At 45.1% G+C, this 21,003-nt stretch overlaps 1 protein-coding gene across 1 annotated transcript; it reads left to right on the top strand.

The window, feature by feature from the left end:
• Positions 1–1,829: 1,829 nt before the first annotated feature.
• On the top strand, positions 1,830–20,045 carry LOC133139530 (calcium-independent phospholipase A2-gamma-like). The gene is made up of 10 exons (XM_061259102.1): positions 1,830–2,810; positions 3,144–3,194; positions 5,603–5,743; positions 6,304–6,461; positions 9,499–9,593; positions 10,000–10,171; positions 13,408–13,465; positions 13,929–14,123; positions 14,728–14,923; positions 19,556–20,045. Exons 1-10 carry the CDS (start codon positions 1,830–1,832, stop codon positions 19,816–19,818), a joined length of 2,310 nt encoding a protein of 769 aa, XP_061115086.1. The 3' UTR covers positions 19,819–20,045.
• Positions 20,046–21,003: the final 958 nt, after the last annotated feature.

The raw sequence follows: 21,003 nt of genomic DNA, 5'->3' as shown, positions 1-21,003 counted from the left end.
CTGGATTCATTTAATCAGTAAACACAACAAAGCAGGCAAAAAGAAAGAGGCTGGCTAAGATTGCAGGTAGTTTTATGTGGTCTTACATGAATAACTCATCCCTTTCCATTTGGTAAACAAATTGAAATTCTGAGTTTAAGTAATTGCTTCCAGTTGACTTCTCTCCCTCCCTAGCATGGTTGGAAGTACTATAAAGATATTCATTTCTTTCAGCAATTCTATGCACCGAGCCCTTGTTAGCATTATGCAAATGTTATGCATAAGATCCTGGTGTAGTTGGCACAAGAACAGCAAGCTTTTCACAAATTGAGGGTTGGACCAAGACGAATAAAATATAATCTGTAACTTTTGCTTAGGTTCAGTACATCATCTCTTGTTCTTCTTATAGACAATGCATTTTTTTTCCTCTAAAGCAAGATCAATGTTTCAAATAAAATGTGTCTTTACATAAATTTGTAAAATGCCTGGGAATTTAAGGACAGCCAGATGCTATGGGACACCTTCAGCCACAAATCTTCATAATAAATCTTTGAACTACACCTGTTCTGTTCATACCTTTAATGGCTGAGGCACTAGCATATGTCACCATGCACTGTCATTGCATCAGCTATAATTAATAAGACACTGGCTGCTTAGCTAATTATGAATAACGAGTGGGTATTCTATGGTAATGTCCACACTGCCCTCATCATTTGTGTAAGGCAGGTGACTAATGTAGCAGTTTTACTTGGCTTTTTAGCAATGAAGTCGCAACTTAACTGGAAAAATTTTGACTGAACTGAAACTGAAATGAAAGTGATAACTGATTTTATCAACTGCCAACTGACAGTGACTGTAAAGCAGTTTAATTGGTTGAATGTGGCTGAATCTTTCAGACAAGCTCTGGCAGAAATTAAAGACTCAAATCAGTCGCTGAGGGAATTCCCACTTTTTAGATTTTAACAGCTGACTGTATAGAGACAAGTACTCCAGGAGCTGAGGTTAAGTGACAAGTGAGTTTACTGTGAATTTGGCATTTTTGTAGATTTCATGCAAGAGCACACAGGGAAATAGACATAAAATGTTTAGTATGGTTGTGTTTTGTTTGAGACTTTTGTTTATGTGGCAGCACACAGGAAACAGACAGATCAGTGAGATCTCTTCCTGCATTCTTAGGTGTCAGGTGTTCCAGCTGTCATGGTCTGATTGGCCAAAGTCACCCAACCTGAGGATCCGTACAGGAACAGCGCTGCCCAATGGGCCTCTACCTGCACACCTGGCTGTGCCTGGCTCACCGGTGCATGAGGACAGCGAGGCTCAGGTACCTCCAGGTGACACTCAGACCCCTCCTCTGCCCAGCCAGTAGCCCCCTGAGCCCATGCCGACACACCTGTACCTGTGCCTTGATTCTCCCTCCCCCACCCCAGACTCCGAGCAGAAAAACCCTACTGAAACTGGCATGGTTGAAAAAGGAAGGCTTTGGCTGGCTGACTGCTGACCCCCGCGGGAATGTGCACAGGAGGCAGATGAGATGTCCGCGTTTCCAGAATCTGTGTTCCCGCCGGGCCTACTCCAGCTCCAGACCTGACCCCCCTCGCCCAGGCCCGGGGGCCCAGGGAGGGGAGGCTCCCATTGGGGTGTTGGTGGAGAGGAAAGCCAACCTACAGCTGGGCTACCTGGGGGAGCGGCTCGGGGCGTCCTTCCAGTACCTCTCCAGTCACGTCAACTCCTACTTCAAAGGGCTGGACACGCCCAATCAGCCTCTCTCAGGTGTTGGGAAGGAAGGGTTTGGGAGTGGGGAGGTGGGGCTTGTGAACAGGGAGGTGGGGCATGTACATGGGGCAGGGTTTATGAACAGGGGGGCGGAGTTTGGGATCAGGGAGGCGGGGTCAGCGAGGAGAGGGAAAAGGCATCAGAATCAGAGACTGGTCAATGAGAGGGCAGGACCTTGGGGCGGGTCTCATGAATGGGCAAATGTGCAGGAAGCCCCAGCCAAACAGACAGAGGACACGCCCCCTGCCCAGGCCGGTGGAGGCGTTCCACTGTTTCACATCAGTTCGTTCGCCACCAGGTTGGGGGAGAGCTACACCTATGTAGCCCAACATATTAACTCCGCCTTCTCCAACGCCACCACCCGGGAAACCTCATCCGGGATGGTCACAGACAGGATGATATCTACGAGGCTGAGGAGGAGGAGGAGAGAGGTACGCAGCCAAGTGGGTGGCACGGGCAGAGCTTCAGGCCAGCAGCTCCAGGGTGCGGAAGGTGCCGGAACAAAGCAGGATCCCACACCTGTTAAAGCAGAAGACCCTAACACTTGGGATGAAGGCTACCTTCATTTCGCCCGTCGCATCAACAGCTACTTTGGAGTCAAAGACACTGACGCAGCCCAAGAACTGTCAGTACAGAATCCACAGGGAGCACGGTTCCGCTCAGTCACCCCAGCGATCCCGGCCCGGGGATCCGTCCGGGTGGGTTCCCCAACAGACTCCACCCTTGGGCGCAAGGCCCCCTCTCCAGCAGCCAATCAGGAGGCTGAAACCTTCTGGCACAGATCCCCCGGCCTCTTCCACATCAGTAACCTGGCAACCAGCTTCGGGGAGAGCTACGTGCAAATGGCGCACCACGTCAACCGTTACTTCAAGGGCCAGGGAGGCGATGAGGACGAGGGAGAGGGGGAGGAGGGCGGTCAGCAGGCTGATTGGAGAGAGGTGGGGTACACCTCAGACCCCCCCCAGGGAAGGACTGGGTCCTTCATTCGGACGGCCATCTCAGACCTTCTGGGGAGCTACGCCACTGCCTCACCTTCAGGGATCACGTGGAGAACACAGGTGACTTTACGCCCTCCCCTCCCTGCTCCTTCACACACACACACACACACACACACACACACACTCCATCCCCGCACATACACAGGCTCATCTCCACAAACATACAGACACAACTCCATCTCCACACACACAGGCTCTTCGACACACACACACAAACACACACAGGCTCATCCACACACACACACACACACACACACACACCCAGAACTCCACCCACACACACACACACAGAACTCCATCCTCACACACACACAGGCTAATCCCCCGCCCCAACACACACACACACACACGCACGCACACACTCCCGGGCACCACGCCGGTGGACAGCCACAGGGCCTGTGCCACAGGGCATGTACCGCAGGCCAGCAGAAAGTGGCGGTTGGCGCTAACTAACGGCTGCTGGCAGGAGTTACGACCCTCCAGGCCTGGATCTGTTGCAGCGGGGCCGTAGATCAATAAGCAGCTTTAATGCCGGCGCATTTGGTATTCATGGAACGCCATTCCTCACCGCGACACGCTCCCCGCCCCCCCTGCAACTCCCCGGCTCGCCTTTTATTAATGAAAGTACCAGACGTCAAGAATTACAAGCGACAGGCGTGCAATGTGTCTGCAGTGAAATGCCACGCTAAAATGGCTCTCTGCGCAACAGCCACCTGGACGCCTGCCAAGAGCGGCACTAGTTAATGACCAGCCTTCTCACACCACCTTCTCTGTGTTTGCCCCCCAAAAACACATTTAGTACAAGTAGGTTCGCCCGATTGCCTGATTTCTCAAAGTCTCCAAATCTAATTAATTCACCTCCCCAGACTACAATACCCAAGGTGCCTCTGAGGTATGGCGGTCTGTGCTTGAGGCTAAAATACAGTTCAAATATCCAATTTATGCCCATCTCCTGTATCTGTGTGCATGCGTCTCCGTTTCTTTGAACAATGAGAATATGCACAGCGTATAAATCTCTCCTTGTAATTAAATTTACAGTATGTGTTGGAAACTAGTACTCTGGAGAGTCCTGTATTCAACCTCTCTCTTAAATGGATTGAGGCAAAAGGTTCTGCCCGACCATAACTCAACCACAAGAAATCGCCTTGTGTTTAATTATGTTGAGAAAGAGAAAACTACTTTCGGCTCGGTTTTTAATTAAATGTGTGGCTCTGAAAACCAAAGTGGTCCAAAGTGATTCTTGACTTCTGATAAGGAATCACTTCTGATGAAGTACTGCCCAGTTCATCAACTCCCTTAAATTTTAATCTTTTTTTTTTGCTTCATTTTTATTAAGTTGCCAGTTTACTGGCTACAGCTAAGGACAGAGATAATGGGCCAGTTCTAAAAGGGCGAAAGAGTCAAGAGCCAAAAGGGTAGATTCTTAATCTCTTCAAGAGATTCAAGATACCGTTTCTGCAACCTTGCGGCAACTGGCTATTCCATCTCTCCAAGGTCGTCTCTCGCAGTCACAATACCTGTCTGTACTAGCGCCCCCTGTGTTGGAACAAGCTTCCTACGGCAGTCAGGAGAAATGAATAGCTGCCTCCAAAACTAAGATCTTGTTTTATTACTAAGATCTTCTTTATTGTTACTTAACAACACACGAAATACCAGTGTAGTTAACGCTGCTTCTGGAGATGCTGGAAGGTATATTTCCATCACGTTAGCAAAGTTAACGTTGGTTCCATCTTCAGCAAACCATTGTGGTAGCATGTGGTAGCAGTTAGCATACAGTCTGTGTAATATTTTTGTGCAGGATGCACAGACATGAAATTTTCATTGATCGTAGATAAAAATGGGAAGGTTTGGCCAAAAAGCACATTTCTGGACTATCCTTAGAAGGCGGTACTCTATGTGTACTCAGGATTTATGTCTTGTTTATTGGTTAATATAGTGACTTGTACTGATGTTTCAGTGATGTTGCATGTGTACTTTCTGGGAATATTGTTCCCAGGTCTGACAGTATTACTCATGTATTCCAGGTGAATGTGTGTACCTTTCTCCTACACTTAAGCTGTTCTGCCTGCTAAATGAATGCAATGCCATGCATTTTTGAAAGTATAGATTTTTCACACTAGTAATTCTTAATGTCACAGTCCACATCATTTTCAGGATTTGATACTGTTAGTAAAACAAAGTTTTACCTGGAACCAGTAAGATGACCATTGTCACAGGAAGAAGCAGATGCGGTGTTCGTCGTTAGAAAACAGGAAAGTTTATTCGTAGCCGGAAAATGTACAGAAAACCAATGATGTTTGGGGTGTTTTAAAGAATTACATTTGCATATATTCAAATATGTCTACAAATTAAGTGTAACCTGATTGGAGGTTTGGAGGAATTGCACCTATCCCGAGCACCTCGGATTGGGCCATTCAAATCCTTAATGGTTGTGAGGCCTTGCCCCGCTCCCCCCTGGAGTCCAGTGGAAAATCCCCAGAGGGGGAACCTTGAAACTGATAGCGGTCATTACCATGTATATGTGAAGTGGTCCAATATACAAATTCGTCTGTCTCCCAAAATACATAAAAACTTAGTCGATCAAGTTATATCCTCCGACTACACAGCAATTCATAACTGTATATTGCACTCTGCTGAAAACCTACACTACAGGGGACATTCAATAACAAATATATTATTTGAAAGCATTTTCACCACAAAATGTTTTTGAAATCCAAGACTTGCATTACAGTATGTCAAATAATTGTCTGCTGGGTCTGTAGGGAGGATATGATAGAGTTAGAATAATTATTTTTTCTTCTCTACACGTGCAAACACTCTTTGTTTTTCAAACCCTCCAGGGTGTTGGCGAGCGGAAGCTGGCAGAAGAGAAGACTCGGGTTCTAGTAAGAACACTTCAGCAGGCCGCCAGCCCCTCCTCTCTCCACGCCTGCATCGAGAAGCTGAACGAACACCTCTTCCGCTACCCAGCATGCACGCTGGTGGCCTGGCAGGTACCCAGGGCGGCCCATAAGAGCAGAACCCATCCCACAGCTGAGATAGAGCACAGGGGGCACTGGTGTGAGATGAAACACTGTTATCCTTGCCGACTGAAATCCTCCCTTCCCTGGGCAAGGCTAGAGCCAGCTGTGCATCTCCCCACAGGGCTAGCCACAGTCAGCTCTTACAAAGCCCAGATTAGATACCAAACCCTGGGTACCCATGCAGTAAGACATCACCTTAACAGGGTGAGCCACCCAGTAACTACTTAGTTTCATATAATATGCTTGCAAAAATGAAAGTTTACCAATGTATTAAAATTAGGACACTTACACATACAGGTAAACTGTTTCAATGGAAGCATCACTACAGACAGATTCAGTAGGGCTCTCTGCAGGGAATGTGTACTTTTAATTTATTTCATGACAATGTCGAGCATGCGGCAGTTTTTTTATGTACATCACATGCCTTTAGGCATTTCTCCAGAATATGTAAGCCCCCCCAATGGCCCTCAGCTGGTCCTGCCTGGGGGAAAAGCCCCTCAGCCCCTAAACACCCAAGGCATTAATTACAGGAGAAGGCTGTAGCCCTGCTTCTGGCCCGGAGACGTTTCCAAGGAGACGTGCCAGAACTTCAAGATGCCATAAGGGAGACCTTGGCTTTGATTGGCTACGTGGATTCGGTCAAAGGTCGAGGAATAAGGATTCTGTCCATTGATGGTGGGGGCACAAGGTACAGTACATCCTTAATTGAAAATGTTAGTGACACTTCACCCCCTAATTTTTTTATACACTATCTAAAAGAAATAGATATGTACCATTTTTACTTGCAGTAAAACATCAGTCATCACTGCACAGTACGCTAAAATTCATGTTTATAAATGGTATAGTTTTTATTGGAAATATTTTAGTCAAAACACAATGAGTGTCTTCACGAATGTGCATATTGTTCTGCACATTATATATAATACATCATTTTCAACATATTCCATATAATCGGGATAAAAAATGCAAAACAGAGACTTGAAAGTAGATATTTGCAGCTTGTTACAAACGTCCTCTGACAATGAGAGACGTCTCTGGCCCTGTTCCCCTGCATATGAGAGAAGGTATTTGTGAAAGCCATGAAAAAATGATGCTGCAGGCATGCACACAAATGCCCTGTGGACTGCAGGACTGGGTATGAATGTCGATGTGAAAGGATCTCTGCAGGATGTTTCAAAAACCAGTAACACCCCCCCGCCCCCCAGGGCACCTTGGTGTCCCACTGAAGCACTGAAAGTCAAGAGGAGAAATATATATATTTTTATAAGTTAAGGAACAGGAGAGGAGGGACACTTTCTTTGGCTCATCAAACAATCTCTTCAGCCCAGGTGGTGGAAAGGACATGCATAAAAGTCATAAAAGTCATGTGTTATGAGTATGACTAAATAATTTAGGGTGATTTCAATGAAATTATCATGCAAAGGAGATTCCAAAAGTCCAATTCTGTACTTGTTCTTGTTGTTGACTGTCAGAACACACATCTCAGTGAGGGCTACAAAAGTGAGCTACAAAAGCTGCAAAATGAGCTACAGAAGTCTAGGTATGCGCATTTCCACAGGAATGTTTCTCTGTGAAATGTAATGTATGGGAATGTTTTCCGATTGAAGATGAAGCTGGAGGAGACAGGGAATGATTCTGCGGTGCATTCTCATCCAACGCCAGAGGCATTTTTGTAGATCAGAGTATGATTGAAGATAATGGTATCTTTTTGTGTGTGTTTGCATCATCTTGATGATATAAAATCGCAAGAGTAATACTATTAATCTCTAATTTCAACCATAAATTATGGATTATGATACGAGATTCCAATCCACAATATGCTCCTCATTATATGCCTCCAAACTGACACAGCCCAGCAACAGCACCTGGTGTAAAGTGCTATAGAACCCTTCCCATCAGGCATTGTGGTCCTCACTCCTGGTCCCCAGGAGAGCCGCAGGGAGTGCTATCTTTCGTAGTTACACAGCAATTAATTGATCAATGAAAGCAGTTTATTACACAGTTAACTCACTTCACCTGGTCTGAATTTGTTGCTGCCATTAAGGTAAAAACTAAAACCAGCAGACCCTGTCGCTCTGCAGGACCGGGAAAGAAGATCACCGCTCTAGCCTTTCTGATCCCCTTGGGGGGACACTGCAGACTCTCACACCATCGACTATCATGGATGCAATGCATGGATTTATCTTTCCTTTTCTCCCGTTCGTTTGGGGCCCCCGAAAGGAATGGAGCTCAAGGTGACCCTCATTGCCTCTGCCGAGAACCAGCTCTTCTTCCCAGCATCAGTGAATCAAATACCCAGTCAAACAACCAATAAATCAATCACCCAAATCAAGCAAATCAATCAAGAGGGGAGTAAACATGTCAATCAATCAATAAACCAACCGGACAGTCACACTCAAGGTGTTGTACAGCTTTCTTATCAGAGAGACAGTCAATGTTTAATATTTACATTTGAATTCATGGCAGATAAAAACTTAACCCTTTTAAACCAATGTATTTTCCTGTTGGCACGACTCTTAAATAGAGCCTCATAAGCATGGCAACACACACACCAGAGACTTGGATGATGACAGTATTTACATAAACATAAAAAAGGTTTCACGGCAACAGGCCATTTAGCTGAACTTGGCTCATCATTTGTTTTTGTAAATAAATTAACTTCATAATTTGAAGGGCATAAGTGCGCTATCAAGACTAAATTATCAAAACTTACGAAATAATAATCAAAACCTATGAAACGTATTCTTCATGGTACATACAGAATGTATTTAAAAACTGAATATAAAACAAAAAGCACCTATTAATTGAATTTGTTCCACTGTTTATTTCTCCAAATCCACATCAGGCAGTGGAAGAAGTATGGGTCCCACATAATCAGCAACATATTTCCCCCACCACTGGAAAATAATTTGCATATATCTAAAAGCTGTCAAAATCAACTAGAGTTTCTAAGGAAAAACAATACTTTTCACATTGAAATGTCACTTGTGGCGTTCTTTTTTTTTGGTTCTCTTTTATGAAATTTGGATAGTCCAAAACCCTGCTGTTGCCGGCACCCGTACCAGTAGGGGGCCAGGGTAAATAACCGGGAGTTGAGATGCAACGAAACGAAAGATCAGATTCAAGTTTAATTTGATGTGCCTTCCACAAAGGCACCACCACAGTGAACTTCACACGGCGCGTTTCTCATGAGCACTTGGATCCAGAGCATACGCAGAAGCTTAAGGGAATAGACATGACGGCCTAATGGCAGAAATCACGCCGTGAGGAAGTGATAGAAGAAGAGAGGATTGATCAGTCCGCGCTCCATTTGAGACAGAAAGCTGTGCGCAGCGAAATAACTTTGAAAAAGATTCGCTCTCGAGAGGACAAAGCCATTTACCAGACTTCCCCACTGTCAGTCCCCTGGCGGCACGAGAAACACATTTTAAGCGCAAATCAAATGTGTTAGGCCTTCTTGCAGAACTGAGGTAATTTGAAAACCCGAAACTAGATCTGAAACAGCCGGGGGAGGTTTGCAGCCGTGTCGTTTATTGGCATATTTTTATCGTTAGCGCAGTGAAATCGATAAATGTTTTCTTAGTGGAATGTTGAACAATTCTGCCATTTTGTGTTCCTCAGGTTTTTTTTTTTTGTGTAAAGCGTGTCATGTACATGGAATACTGTTCAGTGTAGATATTGTTTTAATTTTGCGTGTATTTGGCGTGTATTACTGTTCCGTGTAGAGGAGTGGTGCCGCTGCAGGTGTTGAAGTGCCTGGAGGCAGCGACTGGCAGACAGGTGCACCAGCTGTTTGACTACATCTGCGGTGTGAGCACAGGTGAGCTACAGGTGTCATCCATGAACCCTGTACACAATCTCTACTGTCCACATAATCCATGAGCCCTGCACACAATCTCTACTGTCCACATAATCCATGATTCCTTCATACAATCTCTACTGTCCACATAATCTATGAACCCTGTGCATCCCCATAGCCATTTCCATCACTGTCTGTTAATAACAGTAGAAATACACTGCTGAGCAAGAAGGAGGTTTACAGGAGCTTTAAAGCAGTGTCTTTTTCTTTTGCATACTATCTTGTTGGAATTTTTAACTATGGTTGTGATCTTTCCCCCGGGGAAAAATAAATATGCAATTCATATCTCACTCTCGCTGTCTCTCTCTCTCTCTCTCTCTCCCCCTACCTTCCCCTCTCTATCTCTGCCCACCTCTCTCTATCTCAGGAGCAGTGCTGGCCTTCATGCTGGGTCTGATGCGTATCTCCCTGGAGGAGTGTGAGGAGATGTACCGGCGTTTTGGGGCGGATGTTTTCCGGCAGAACCCCTTGGTCGGCACTGTGAAGATGGGCTGGTCCCACTCCTACTACAACACATCCGCCTGGGAGGAGCTTCTCAGGTAAGGCCACAGCATCACATCACAAAGTCAGTCTAATCCAGAGCCACACACAGCAGTGGAGAACATCAGTGCAATTGTCAGGAATACAAAAAAGCTGGACCATGAGTACCCATACAGAAATCTAATATACACTCGCTGAGCACTTTATTAGGAACACCCGTACACCTACTTATTCATGCAATTATCTATTCAGCCAATTGTGTGGCAGCAGTGAAATGCATAAAAACATGCAGATCCAGGTCAGAAACTTCAGTTAAACTTCAGTTTCACATCAACAATCAGAATAGAGATGAATTTCATGCACACTAGTCTCTAGAGTTTGCAAAGAATGGTGCAAAAAACAAAAAACATCCATTGTGCCACAGTTCCATAGGCAGAAACGCCTTGTTAATGAGAGACGTCAGAGGAGAATGGCCAGACTGGTCAAAGCTGTCAGGAAGTTGACAGTAACACAAATAACCACACATTACAACAGTGGTATGCAGAACAGCATCTCTGAACACACAACGCATCATAACTATAAGTGGATAGGCTACAGTCATAGAAGTAAAAAAAATAAGTCTAAAAAATACCTAATAAAGTGCTCACTGAGTGTATGTACCAAATACTGTATGTCTTGTTTTTATATAGGGACATATAGTGCATGTCCATGTATTAGATTTTCATATGGGTAATCATTTTGTTTGGTTTTTGGTTGACCTGCATCAATAATTTGTTGACCTGTATCACGGCTGCAAGGCTGATCGATGTTGGGTCATGACGCTATAACCTTTCTACTTATAATAGATCTGTTATCCGTGTTTTGTGCTCATAAAATGACCAATTTCCGTCCTCTAATCGATGTTATATGGACCTCGATAACCAACGTTTATTTGAGGTCGAGCCAATGTCAGAATGTTTAGTGGATTTAGGTCTTAGAAAGAGCATACTTAAGGGACATACTTGAACAGGAAGGCTGTATGGTACGAGTGTGAGTTCTGTGATAAAAATATCACATTAGTGCCACACACAGAGCACTGGCATGGTACCAGAATATGTGAGCGATATGAAATCCAGTTTGTTAAATGAAGGAACTCAGGTTGAGACCAATGAACATTTTAAAAGGGAAGTTTTCCACACCATCTACTTTCAACTCAACAACCGCCACTGATTAAATCACGCTTTTTGTAGGTCTTCACCAACAATAAAGCTGATAATGGAATTGCAGGCTTGCTGCTGTCTTAATAAAACCTCTCCAATAAAATCATTCTTTTTCTTGTTATTTTGTGTTCATTTGTTTATCCCTTTGAAAAATAAGTCTTTACAACTGACTATGTTCTCAATGTGAGCATTTATATTTCAATAAAGATTCAATAAAGTATCATAACACAGTTATCACCCAAGTCAAAATAATTTTATAGTTCTAAGGAAACAGGGAGCGGGCTATTGGACTAACTGTTGTCAGACAAGTGTAATATAAATGACCTAATATCTATTAGAGATTACAATGTTTCCCATTTCAAATAAACTCATCAGAGAGCAAAATAATTTACTAAAACACTTTGACACAAGTTGAAAGTAATCAGATGGTGGCAATTGTGCTTGCTGCCATGTTTGCTTTCTACAGTCGAACAAATATTTTACCTGATGACAAGATACTTTACTCTCAGGGGTGCCACTCTGATCATACACTGTTAGAGCCTTTTAGAAAACATGAGTGAAACATCTTCTCGCCTCATAAGCTAACTATCTTTGTCTAGACATTCATGTGATACCCATAATGCATTGGGTTCATCCCAATGCTCCATATTTTTGAAAACCCGCCCCTCGCCTGCAGTCAAATTACAGTCACACTCATGCTCCTACTCCACAAGTTTAACCTTGAAGTGGATGTGCTACAGCATCAGAAGACCAGAGCAGAAGTCCAAAAAATAAGTCTAATCAATACCTAATAAAGTGGTCACTGATATGTTTAAGCATGAGAGGTTCTGTCTATATAAGAATATACACTCACTGAGCACTTAATTAGGGACACTATACTAATACTGGGTAGGGCCTCCCTTTGATCTCAAAACAGCTCAATTCTTCATGGCATGGATTCCGCAGGATGTTGAAAACATTCCTTAGATATTCCGTTCCATGTTGACATGATTGCATCATGCAATTTCGGCAGATTTGTCAGCAGCGCATTCATGCTGCGAATCTGCCATTCTACCACATCCCAAAGGTGTTCTATTGGATTCAGATCCAGTTACTGGGACGGCCACTGAAGAACATTGAACTCATTGTCATATTTATGAAACCAGTGTGAGACGGCTTACCTCCTGAGACAATGTTGCTCAGAATCTTTGCTCTATGTTATTTTGCGGTGCTGAGTCATGAATCCAAAAAGCAGGAGACTATATACTATCAAAACATTACAAGAGTGAGTGGCAATTTGTATTAATCATGAACACATTGCTTGTAAATTAGGCTGAAATCACCTGTGTCTCTACATCAGCCTGAAGGTACTCCAGGAACAGTCTCACACATTGTACCATTTCCAGTCTGTTAGCATCACACCCACCTCACTAAAAACAGATGTGTTAACATGTCCTTTTTCTAACACACCTCCATGTATAGTTACATTACATTACATTAACGGCATTTGGCAGACGCTCTTATACAGAGCGACATACAGTTGATTAGACTAAGCAGGAGACAATCCTCCCCTGGAGTAATGCAGGGCTAAGGGCCTTGCTCAAGGGCCCAATGGCTATACCGGGATTAGAACCACTAACCTGGTGTGTCCCAGTCATTTACCTTAACTGCTACGCTACAGGCCACCCTGCCTGTAGTTAACCCATAATAGTCTGTCCAGAAAATGACCATAGAGGTCATACTGTTTGGTGTCTTTGTGACTAATGACTAAAAAGTAGTATGTTAAGAACAACCCACACTAGCCTTACATATCAGCCATAATGAAAAATGTCAACCAATTTGTAGTCAGCCCAAATAGCTTGACAAGTGTACTAAAGGAACTTCCACTAAGGACATAACACAGTGTTGTGTTACTTGCAACTAAACTGTTAAAAAAGTCTCAATTTCTAACACATAAATTGTGTAGCCGATTTGTAACGCAAATGTAGTAACTTTTACAGAAAATGTGTGGAAAGTAACCCAAATGTAGTAACAGAAAATGTGTTGGATTTTAACACATCCTTTTTGGGAGTGCAGTAAGCCCTGGGGGAGTCCAGTCAGTGTGTTCTGTTTTTCAGGAAGAATATGGGTGATACGGTTTTGATTAAGACAGCCAGGGACCAGCTGAGCCCCAAGGTAAGAGTGCAGTCCAGTCTATTTGCAGTGGCAATAATAAGAAACTTTGTGGTAGTGGTGATGATGATGGTTATTATTATTATTGTACTGTATGTGATCTAAACTTTGATACACATAATCAGACTTGTAATGACAATGAACCTTGCTGCACTCTGGTGTTTTACCTGAAAGGGTAAAAAAAAAAATTATTTGATGTCAAGTCTCTCCACTCAAGTTTTTAACAGTACCTTTCTCCATGGTAACAGTAGGGTAATGATAGTTACAAGGCCTGTGAAACAGTGCCACAAATTGTTCCTGAAAAAGCAACATCCCAAAGGAATTGTTTCATAAGGAAGAATGAACATAGGTTTTTTCATTCAAGATTAATTTGAACATTTTGTTAAAACATTGTGTGCCCAGATTGTAACTCCAGCTGTAGGTTGCCGACTCAAATCCCATTCCCTGTGTATTACGATCCGGTCAGGTGTCAGCGGTCAGTGCAGTGGTGAACTGGGGGACCACTCCCAAGGCCTTTGTCTTCCGAAACTACAACCACGCCCCAGGGCGTCTCAGCCGCTATGCTGGGGCTTCTGGGTACCGGCTGTGGCAGGCCATCCGCGCTTCATCTGCTGCTCCCGGATATTTCCAGGAGTTCCCACTGCACAGCGACATACACCAGGTATGAACACACCATGAGCATACATACACCAGGTATGAACACACATGCAGTTGAAATTGTACTTCCCTCTAGGGTCTTTCAGCGCACTTATCCCTGGTTATGGGTATGCACTTTGTTGTACGTCGCTCTGGATAAGAGCGTCTGCCAAATGCCAATAATGTAATGTAATGTACATTCACCAGGTATGAACACACCATGATCATACATACACCAGGTGCAAACATGCTACGATCGTATATACACCGGGTACGAACATGCCACGATCGTATATACACCGGGTACGAACATGCCACGATCGTATATACACCGGGTACGAACATGCCACGATCGTATATACACCGGGTACGAACATGCCACGATCGTATATACACCGGGTACGAACATGCCACGATCGTATATACACCGGGTACGAACATGCCACGATCGTATATACACCGGGTACGAACATGACTAGACAAGTTCAGTAAAGCAAATATATTTCAATCCAAAACAATTACGTACTTGTCCCAGGTCTGGCATTGATGTGCCATGATGATACATGATCCAAGCACAGTGTACACATGCCATGATATATCCCGGTGAAGCTCTCTGTCTCCCCCTGCAGGACGGGGCGCTCATTCTCAACAACCCCTGCGCCCTGGCCGTCCACGAGTGCCGCCTACTCTGGCCCACCCGCCCCTTCCAGTGCGTGCTGTCACTCGGCACCGGTCGCTACGACAACACCAGGAGGGGCCCGGTCACCTCGACCAGCCTGCGCTCCAAGATCAGCAACCTGATCAGCAGCGCCACGGACACTGAGGGTGAGGCAGGGGAAATGGGGAGGGGTGGGGCGTCGATTGATATTTTTTCTTTTTTGTATTTTTTGTATTTTGCAATTGAGTTATTGCAATCTTTCTGCGTAATGTTCTGCTCGACCATTTGATAGAGCACATTTTGTAGGATGATGGTCTTGTTAAAAAATATGTTGGACATAAGCAAAAAAAAATAAAAACCTAAAAAACAAAAAACTAAAAATAACTGTCCCAAAACAGCCCCAAAGAACTAAACCAGCAAAAACATAATTTTTCCACTGGTTTTTTCTTGGTTAGGACATTAAACAGTAAAACAGGGAGAAAGGTTCTTGCTTGAACCCTGGCACAGAGCCAAACTGGAGTCAGTCGTGGTTTCACTTGTGCCATTTTAACATATTCATAAACCAGTTTTATTGTTTTTTTTTATTCTATTACTTACCCCTCATATTGCAATTACAATTTTATTTGTTGGCATGTAATAAGACTTTATTTCTATAGCGCATTTCATGCAGAGATGTAGCTCAAAGAGCTTTACGCAGCAGAAACCGCTTTAAGTTGCAGATCTTATACACAGCATCACAAATTTTTGCACAAAAACAATAAAAAAGAAGCACAATAAAAGAAGTACCATATACATAAAAATGTATCATGATTTTACGTTAAATAAGCTAAAAATTATGAGGCAATATTATTCGCAATAATTATCACCACAATATAATTTAATTGGCTGTTCTTAGCCTGAAATGCTCCTATGAAAATATAAATCTTTGTAAATGTATGAATGTGGCAGTTATTCAATTACCCCTGGGCATGAATAGCAAATATATAATCTACAGTAAAGAATGAACATCTCTACAGTCAGTTGGTCTGTAATGTAATGGCAGTGCTGGCATGTGCTCTCACAGTACCCCTGCAAAGTCCACCCAACGCCCTTCAATGACCAGTGCCCTCAGTGTCCAATGTCCTCAATACCCAACGCCCTTCAATGACCAGTGCCCTCAGTGTCCAATGTCCTCAATACCCAACGCCCTTCAATGACCAGTGCCCTCAGTGTCCAATGTCCTCAATACCCAACGCCCTTCAATGACCAGTGCCCTCAGTGTCCAATGTCCTCAATACCAAACCCCCTTCAATGACCAGTGCCCTCAGTGTCCAATGTCCTCAATACCAAACCCCCTTCAATGACCAGTGCCCTCAGTGTCCAATGTCCTCAATACCAAACCCCCTTCAATGACCAGTGCCCTCAGTGTCCAATGTCCTCAATACCAAACCCCCTTCAATGACCAGTGCCCTCAGTGTCCAATGTCCTCAATACCCAACGCCCTTCAATGACCAGTGCCCTCAGTGTCCAATGTCCTCAATACCCAACGCCCTTCAATGACCAGTGCCCTCAGTGTCCAATGTCCTCAATACCAAACCCCCTTCAATGACCAGTGCCCTCAGTGTCCAATGTCCTCAATACCAAACCCCCTTCAATGACCAGTGCCCTCAGTGTCCGATGTCCTCAATACCAAACCCCCTTCAATGACCAGTGCCCTCAGTGTCCAATGTCCTCAACACCAAAGCCCCTTCAATGACCAGTGCCCTCAGTGTCCAATGTCCTCAATACCAAACCGCCTTCAATGACCAGTGCCCTCAGTGTCCAATGTCCTCAACACCAAAGCCCCTTCAATGACCAGTGCCCTCAGTGTCCAATGTCCTCAATACCAAACCGCCTTCAATGACCAGTGCCCTCAGTGTCCAATGTCCTCAACACCAAACCGCCTTCAATGACCAGTGCCCTCAGTGTCCAATGTCCTCAATACCAAACCGCCTTCAATGACCAGTGCCCTCAGTGTCCAATGTCCTCAATACCAAACCGCCTTCAATGACCAGTGCCCTCAGTGTCCAATGTCCTCAACACCAAAGCCCCTTCAATGACCAGTGCCCTCAGTGTCCAATGTCCTCAATACCAAACCGCCTTCAATGACCAGTGCCCTCAGTGTCCAATGTCCTCAACACCAAAGCCCCTTCAATGACCAGTGCCCTCAGTGTCCAATGTCCTCAATACCAAACCGCCTTCAATGACCAGTGCCCTCAGTGTCCAATGTCCTCAACACCAAACCGCCTTCAATGACCAGTGCCCTCAGTGTCCAATGTCCTCAATACCAAACCGCCTTCAATGACCAGTGCCCTCAGTGTCCAATGTCCTCAATACCAAACCGCCTTCAATGACCAGTGCCCTCAGTGTCCAATGTCCTCAACACCAAAGCCCCTTCAATGACCAGTGCCCTCAGTGTCCAATGTCCTCAACACCAAAGCCCCTTCAATGACCAGTGCCCTCAGTGTCCAATGTCCTCAATACCAAACCGCCTTCAATGACCAGTGCCCTCAGTGTCCAATGTCCTCAACACCAAAGCCCCTTCAATGACCAGTGCCCTCAGTGTCCAATGTCCTCAATACCAAACGCCCTTCAATGACCAGTGCCCTCAGTGTCCAATGTCCTCAATACCAAACCCCCTTCAATGACCAGTGCCCTCAGTGTCCAATGTCCTCAATACCAAACCCCCTTCAATGACCAGTGCCCTCAGTGTCCAATGTCCTCAATACCCAACGCCCTTCAATGACCAGTGCCCTCAGTGTCCAATGTCCTCAATACCAAACCCCCTTCAATGACCAGTGCCCTCAGTGTCCAATGTCCTCAATACCAAACCCCCTTCAATGACCAGTGCCCTCAGTGTCCAATGTCCTCAATACCAAACCGCCTTCAATGACCAGTGCCCTCAGTGTCCAATGTCCTCAACACCAAAGCCCCTTCAATGACCAGTGCCCTCAGTGTCCAATGTCCTCAATACCAAACCCCCTTCAATGACCAGTGCCCTCAGTGTCCAATGTCCTCAATACCAAACCGCCTTCAATGACCAGTGCCCTCAGTGTCCAATGTCCTCAACACCAAAGCCCCTTCAATGACCAGTGCCCTCAGTGTCCAATGTCCTCAATACCAAACCCCCTTCAATGACCAGTGCCCTCAGTGTCCAATGTCCTCAATACCAAACCCCCTTCAATGACCAGTGCCCTCAGTGTCCAATGTCCTCAATACCAAACCCCCTTCAATGACCAGTGCCCTCAGTGTCCAATGTCCTCAATACCCAACGCCCTTCAATGACCAGTGCCCTCAGTGTCCAATGTCCTCAATACCAAACCCCCTTCAATGACCAGTGCCCTCAGTGTCCAATGTCCTCAATACCAAACCCCCTTCAATGACCAGTGCCCTCAGTGTCCAATGTCCTCAATACCAAACCCCCTTCAATGACCAGTGCCCTCAGTGTCCAATGTCCTCAATACCAAACCCCCTTCAATGACCAGTGCCCTCAGTGTCCAATGCCCCTCAATGTCAAATGTCCTGAAAACCCAACGCCCCTCAATGTCCAGTACCCTCAGTGTCCAACGCACCTCAATGTCCAGTACTCTCACCGTCCAATGTCCACAATACCCAACGCCCCACAATGTCCAATGCCCCTCAATGCACCTCAATGTCCTCTGCCCCATCTCTGGCTCCACACTGCCGTTGACATTGGTGTGCTAAAGAGCATCCCAGAATCAGATGAGGCGTGCGCTTCCCTGTCACATTACTCATTCATGGAGACTCCTGTCTCCTTGTCCTGTCGCCTGACACGGGCTGGGTGTGGGTCATTAGCGATGAGTGCTGCCAGGAGTGTTCGCCGCAGGATTAATAATGGAAGCCGACACCAGGAGCTTTAATAATGAAGAGCAAGCGGGAGACTCGCAGGCCTATTTCTACATCATTCATAATGGAAGATCTCTGTCAAACAAAATATGAAAATAAAGGAAGGTAGGAGAGGGTCTTTTTGTAATGTGCCATGGAGCCATGGGGGGGGGCAAATTCCGCATTCTCCTGTGCAGGAAACCTAAACTGAAATTGAGTTTCTGTTTCATTCTGAGTTCGTGACTGTGGTGGGAGCTGCCCCACACTCCAGCTGCTGAATCGGATTCATCTCCAGCCCTGAGCCTGAACCGCTGGCCCTCACTACAAAGCCACCATTGTTCATCACATGCAATCATAGCAGATCAACCAAATCATTAAATATGAAGCTCGGCCATTTTCGAATTGCTTTTGAAGAATATCTTGACAGTTTAAATATTTGGAATGCAGTATATGGGAATTTATGTTAGTGCACCACCTGCTACCGTGGGCATGACGGAATGTGACAGTTATTATTATTTTTTTGTTATTTTTTTTTATCCTTTATTTAACCTGGAGAGGTCCACTGAGAACATGTTTTCTCTTTTTCAAGGATGCCCTGGGAGAAATGCCAGAGAGAATAGTTGCGGTTACAGTTGGAGAGAGAGAGAGAGAACAGGTGTAAAGCCCCTGGAGCAGTTTTTTTTGTTAAGGGCCTTGCTCAAGGGCCCAACGGCAGAATTCTTTCTTTTCATGTGCCCACTGGGAGCTTGAACCAGCAACTCTACAGCTGCCAGTCAAGCAACTTACTACTAGGCTACCTTGCCTTTCTGTGTGCAATTTATGAGTGAATGGAAGAAGGAATGAATGAGGTATTTAACCACTTGGCTGAATTTGTGTGAGGAATGGGATCAGTAGATTTGCTGGTGAGTTCTTGTGACATTACTATCTACCCCTAGGAGTTCACACCCTGCTGGATGACCTTCTGTCAAACAACATCTATTTCCGCTTCAACCCAATGCTGAGTGCAGAGGTCTCCATGGACGAGAGCCGGCCTGAAACGCTGGATCTGCTCCAGACAGACACACAGCTCTACCTGGACCGGAACCAGCTCAAGCTGCAGCGGCTGTGCCGGGCACTGGGCCCGGAGAGGGGAGCCATGCAGCTGGCGGAGGACTGGTTCAGGGAACGGTCCTTGGAGCTCCGGCAGCGCTGGGCCTGAGAGCAGAACCAGAACCAGCACCGGAATCACAGGAAGGGTGCCTGAGACTACTGTCCATCCCTCAGCGTTAGGCTTCACATCCAAAGGACAGTGTGTGCCTCTGCAGCCTGTAGCACAGACCCTGAGGACTGTGCACACACAGAAACACAGCCACACAGAAACACACACACACAGAAACACAGCCACACAGAGACAAGCACACGCATGGTATGAACGAACACACACACACACACACACACACACAAGCACTGATGCACACACAGAAACACAGCCACACAGAGACAAGCACACGCACGGTATGAACACACACACACACACAAAGACAAGCACATGCACACACACACACACACACACAGATACAAGCACACACACACAAAGACAAGCACATGCACAGTATGAACACACAAACACACACACACACACACACACACACACACATACACAGATACAGATACAGATACAAGCACACACACACACACACACACACACACACGCATGCACTTTTATGAACATGTGTTTTCATGTGTAATTTTTTTGATCAGGGATGGGCCCATAAAATATATTTTTTGCAAGAACCTTTGCAAGAGGACATTTAAGGACAGCCATGATTGTAGGCTTGCTCAGAACTACCATTATCCATCATCACAATTATACCTCATCAACCCATTTTCACAAGGAGCGTGTACTAATTAAATTCAGTGTGGCAAAAGCAGCGCTATTTGAACGTGAAGAGATAATATTTGGTTTCAAAGCTATGAATACACTGTAATCTTGCATGTTATGCTATATTTATTGTTGGCTTATCATAAATCACACCATGATGTGATAAATGTTCTGATAGATTAATATAGTTTTTTGAAAATCTAAGCTACAGCATATTTCTCTCTCTGTACATGTGTATGTGTGCGTGTGCGTGTGCGTGTGCGTGTGCGTATGCGTATGCACGTGTATTTGTGTTTACATATATGTGAAATGCAATGATATAGTTCATTGTGATTGTGGATGTGTGTGAGTATACATAGTTGCCTAGTGTTGTGTATAAATTGTTCCTTTGTGGTTTGTGTCCTTTGAGCTGAGTTCAGACTCATACACTCCTGTGTGTTATATCATGATGTTTGTTTCTAAATGTGCGACCTGCTCTTCCCCATCCAAGCTGAGCAGCAAATTGCTCTGCAAAATGAACTG

This window comes from Conger conger, chromosome 10 (genome assembly GCF_963514075.1).
Source record: "Conger conger chromosome 10, fConCon1.1, whole genome shotgun sequence".
Taxonomy (NCBI): Eukaryota; Metazoa; Chordata; class Actinopteri; order Anguilliformes; family Congridae; genus Conger; species Conger conger.
This window is presented reverse-complemented; position numbering and strand designations above follow the sequence as displayed.

What these genes read in the sequence shown, in the direction of transcription:
- LOC133139530 (XM_061259102.1), top strand. Translation starts at nt 1,830, where the DNA reads ATGAACAGGGGGGCGGAGTTTGGGATCAGGGAGGCGGGGTCAGCGAGG. An exon ending in GCCTGGGAGGAGCTTCTCAG is followed by an intron (nt 10,172 to 13,407) that starts GTAAGGCCACAG and finishes TCTGTTTTTCAG; the next exon opens with GAAGAATATGGGTGATACGG. An exon ending in GGGACCAGCTGAGCCCCAAG is followed by an intron (nt 13,466 to 13,928) that starts GTAAGAGTGCAG and finishes CGATCCGGTCAG; the next exon opens with GTGTCAGCGGTCAGTGCAGT.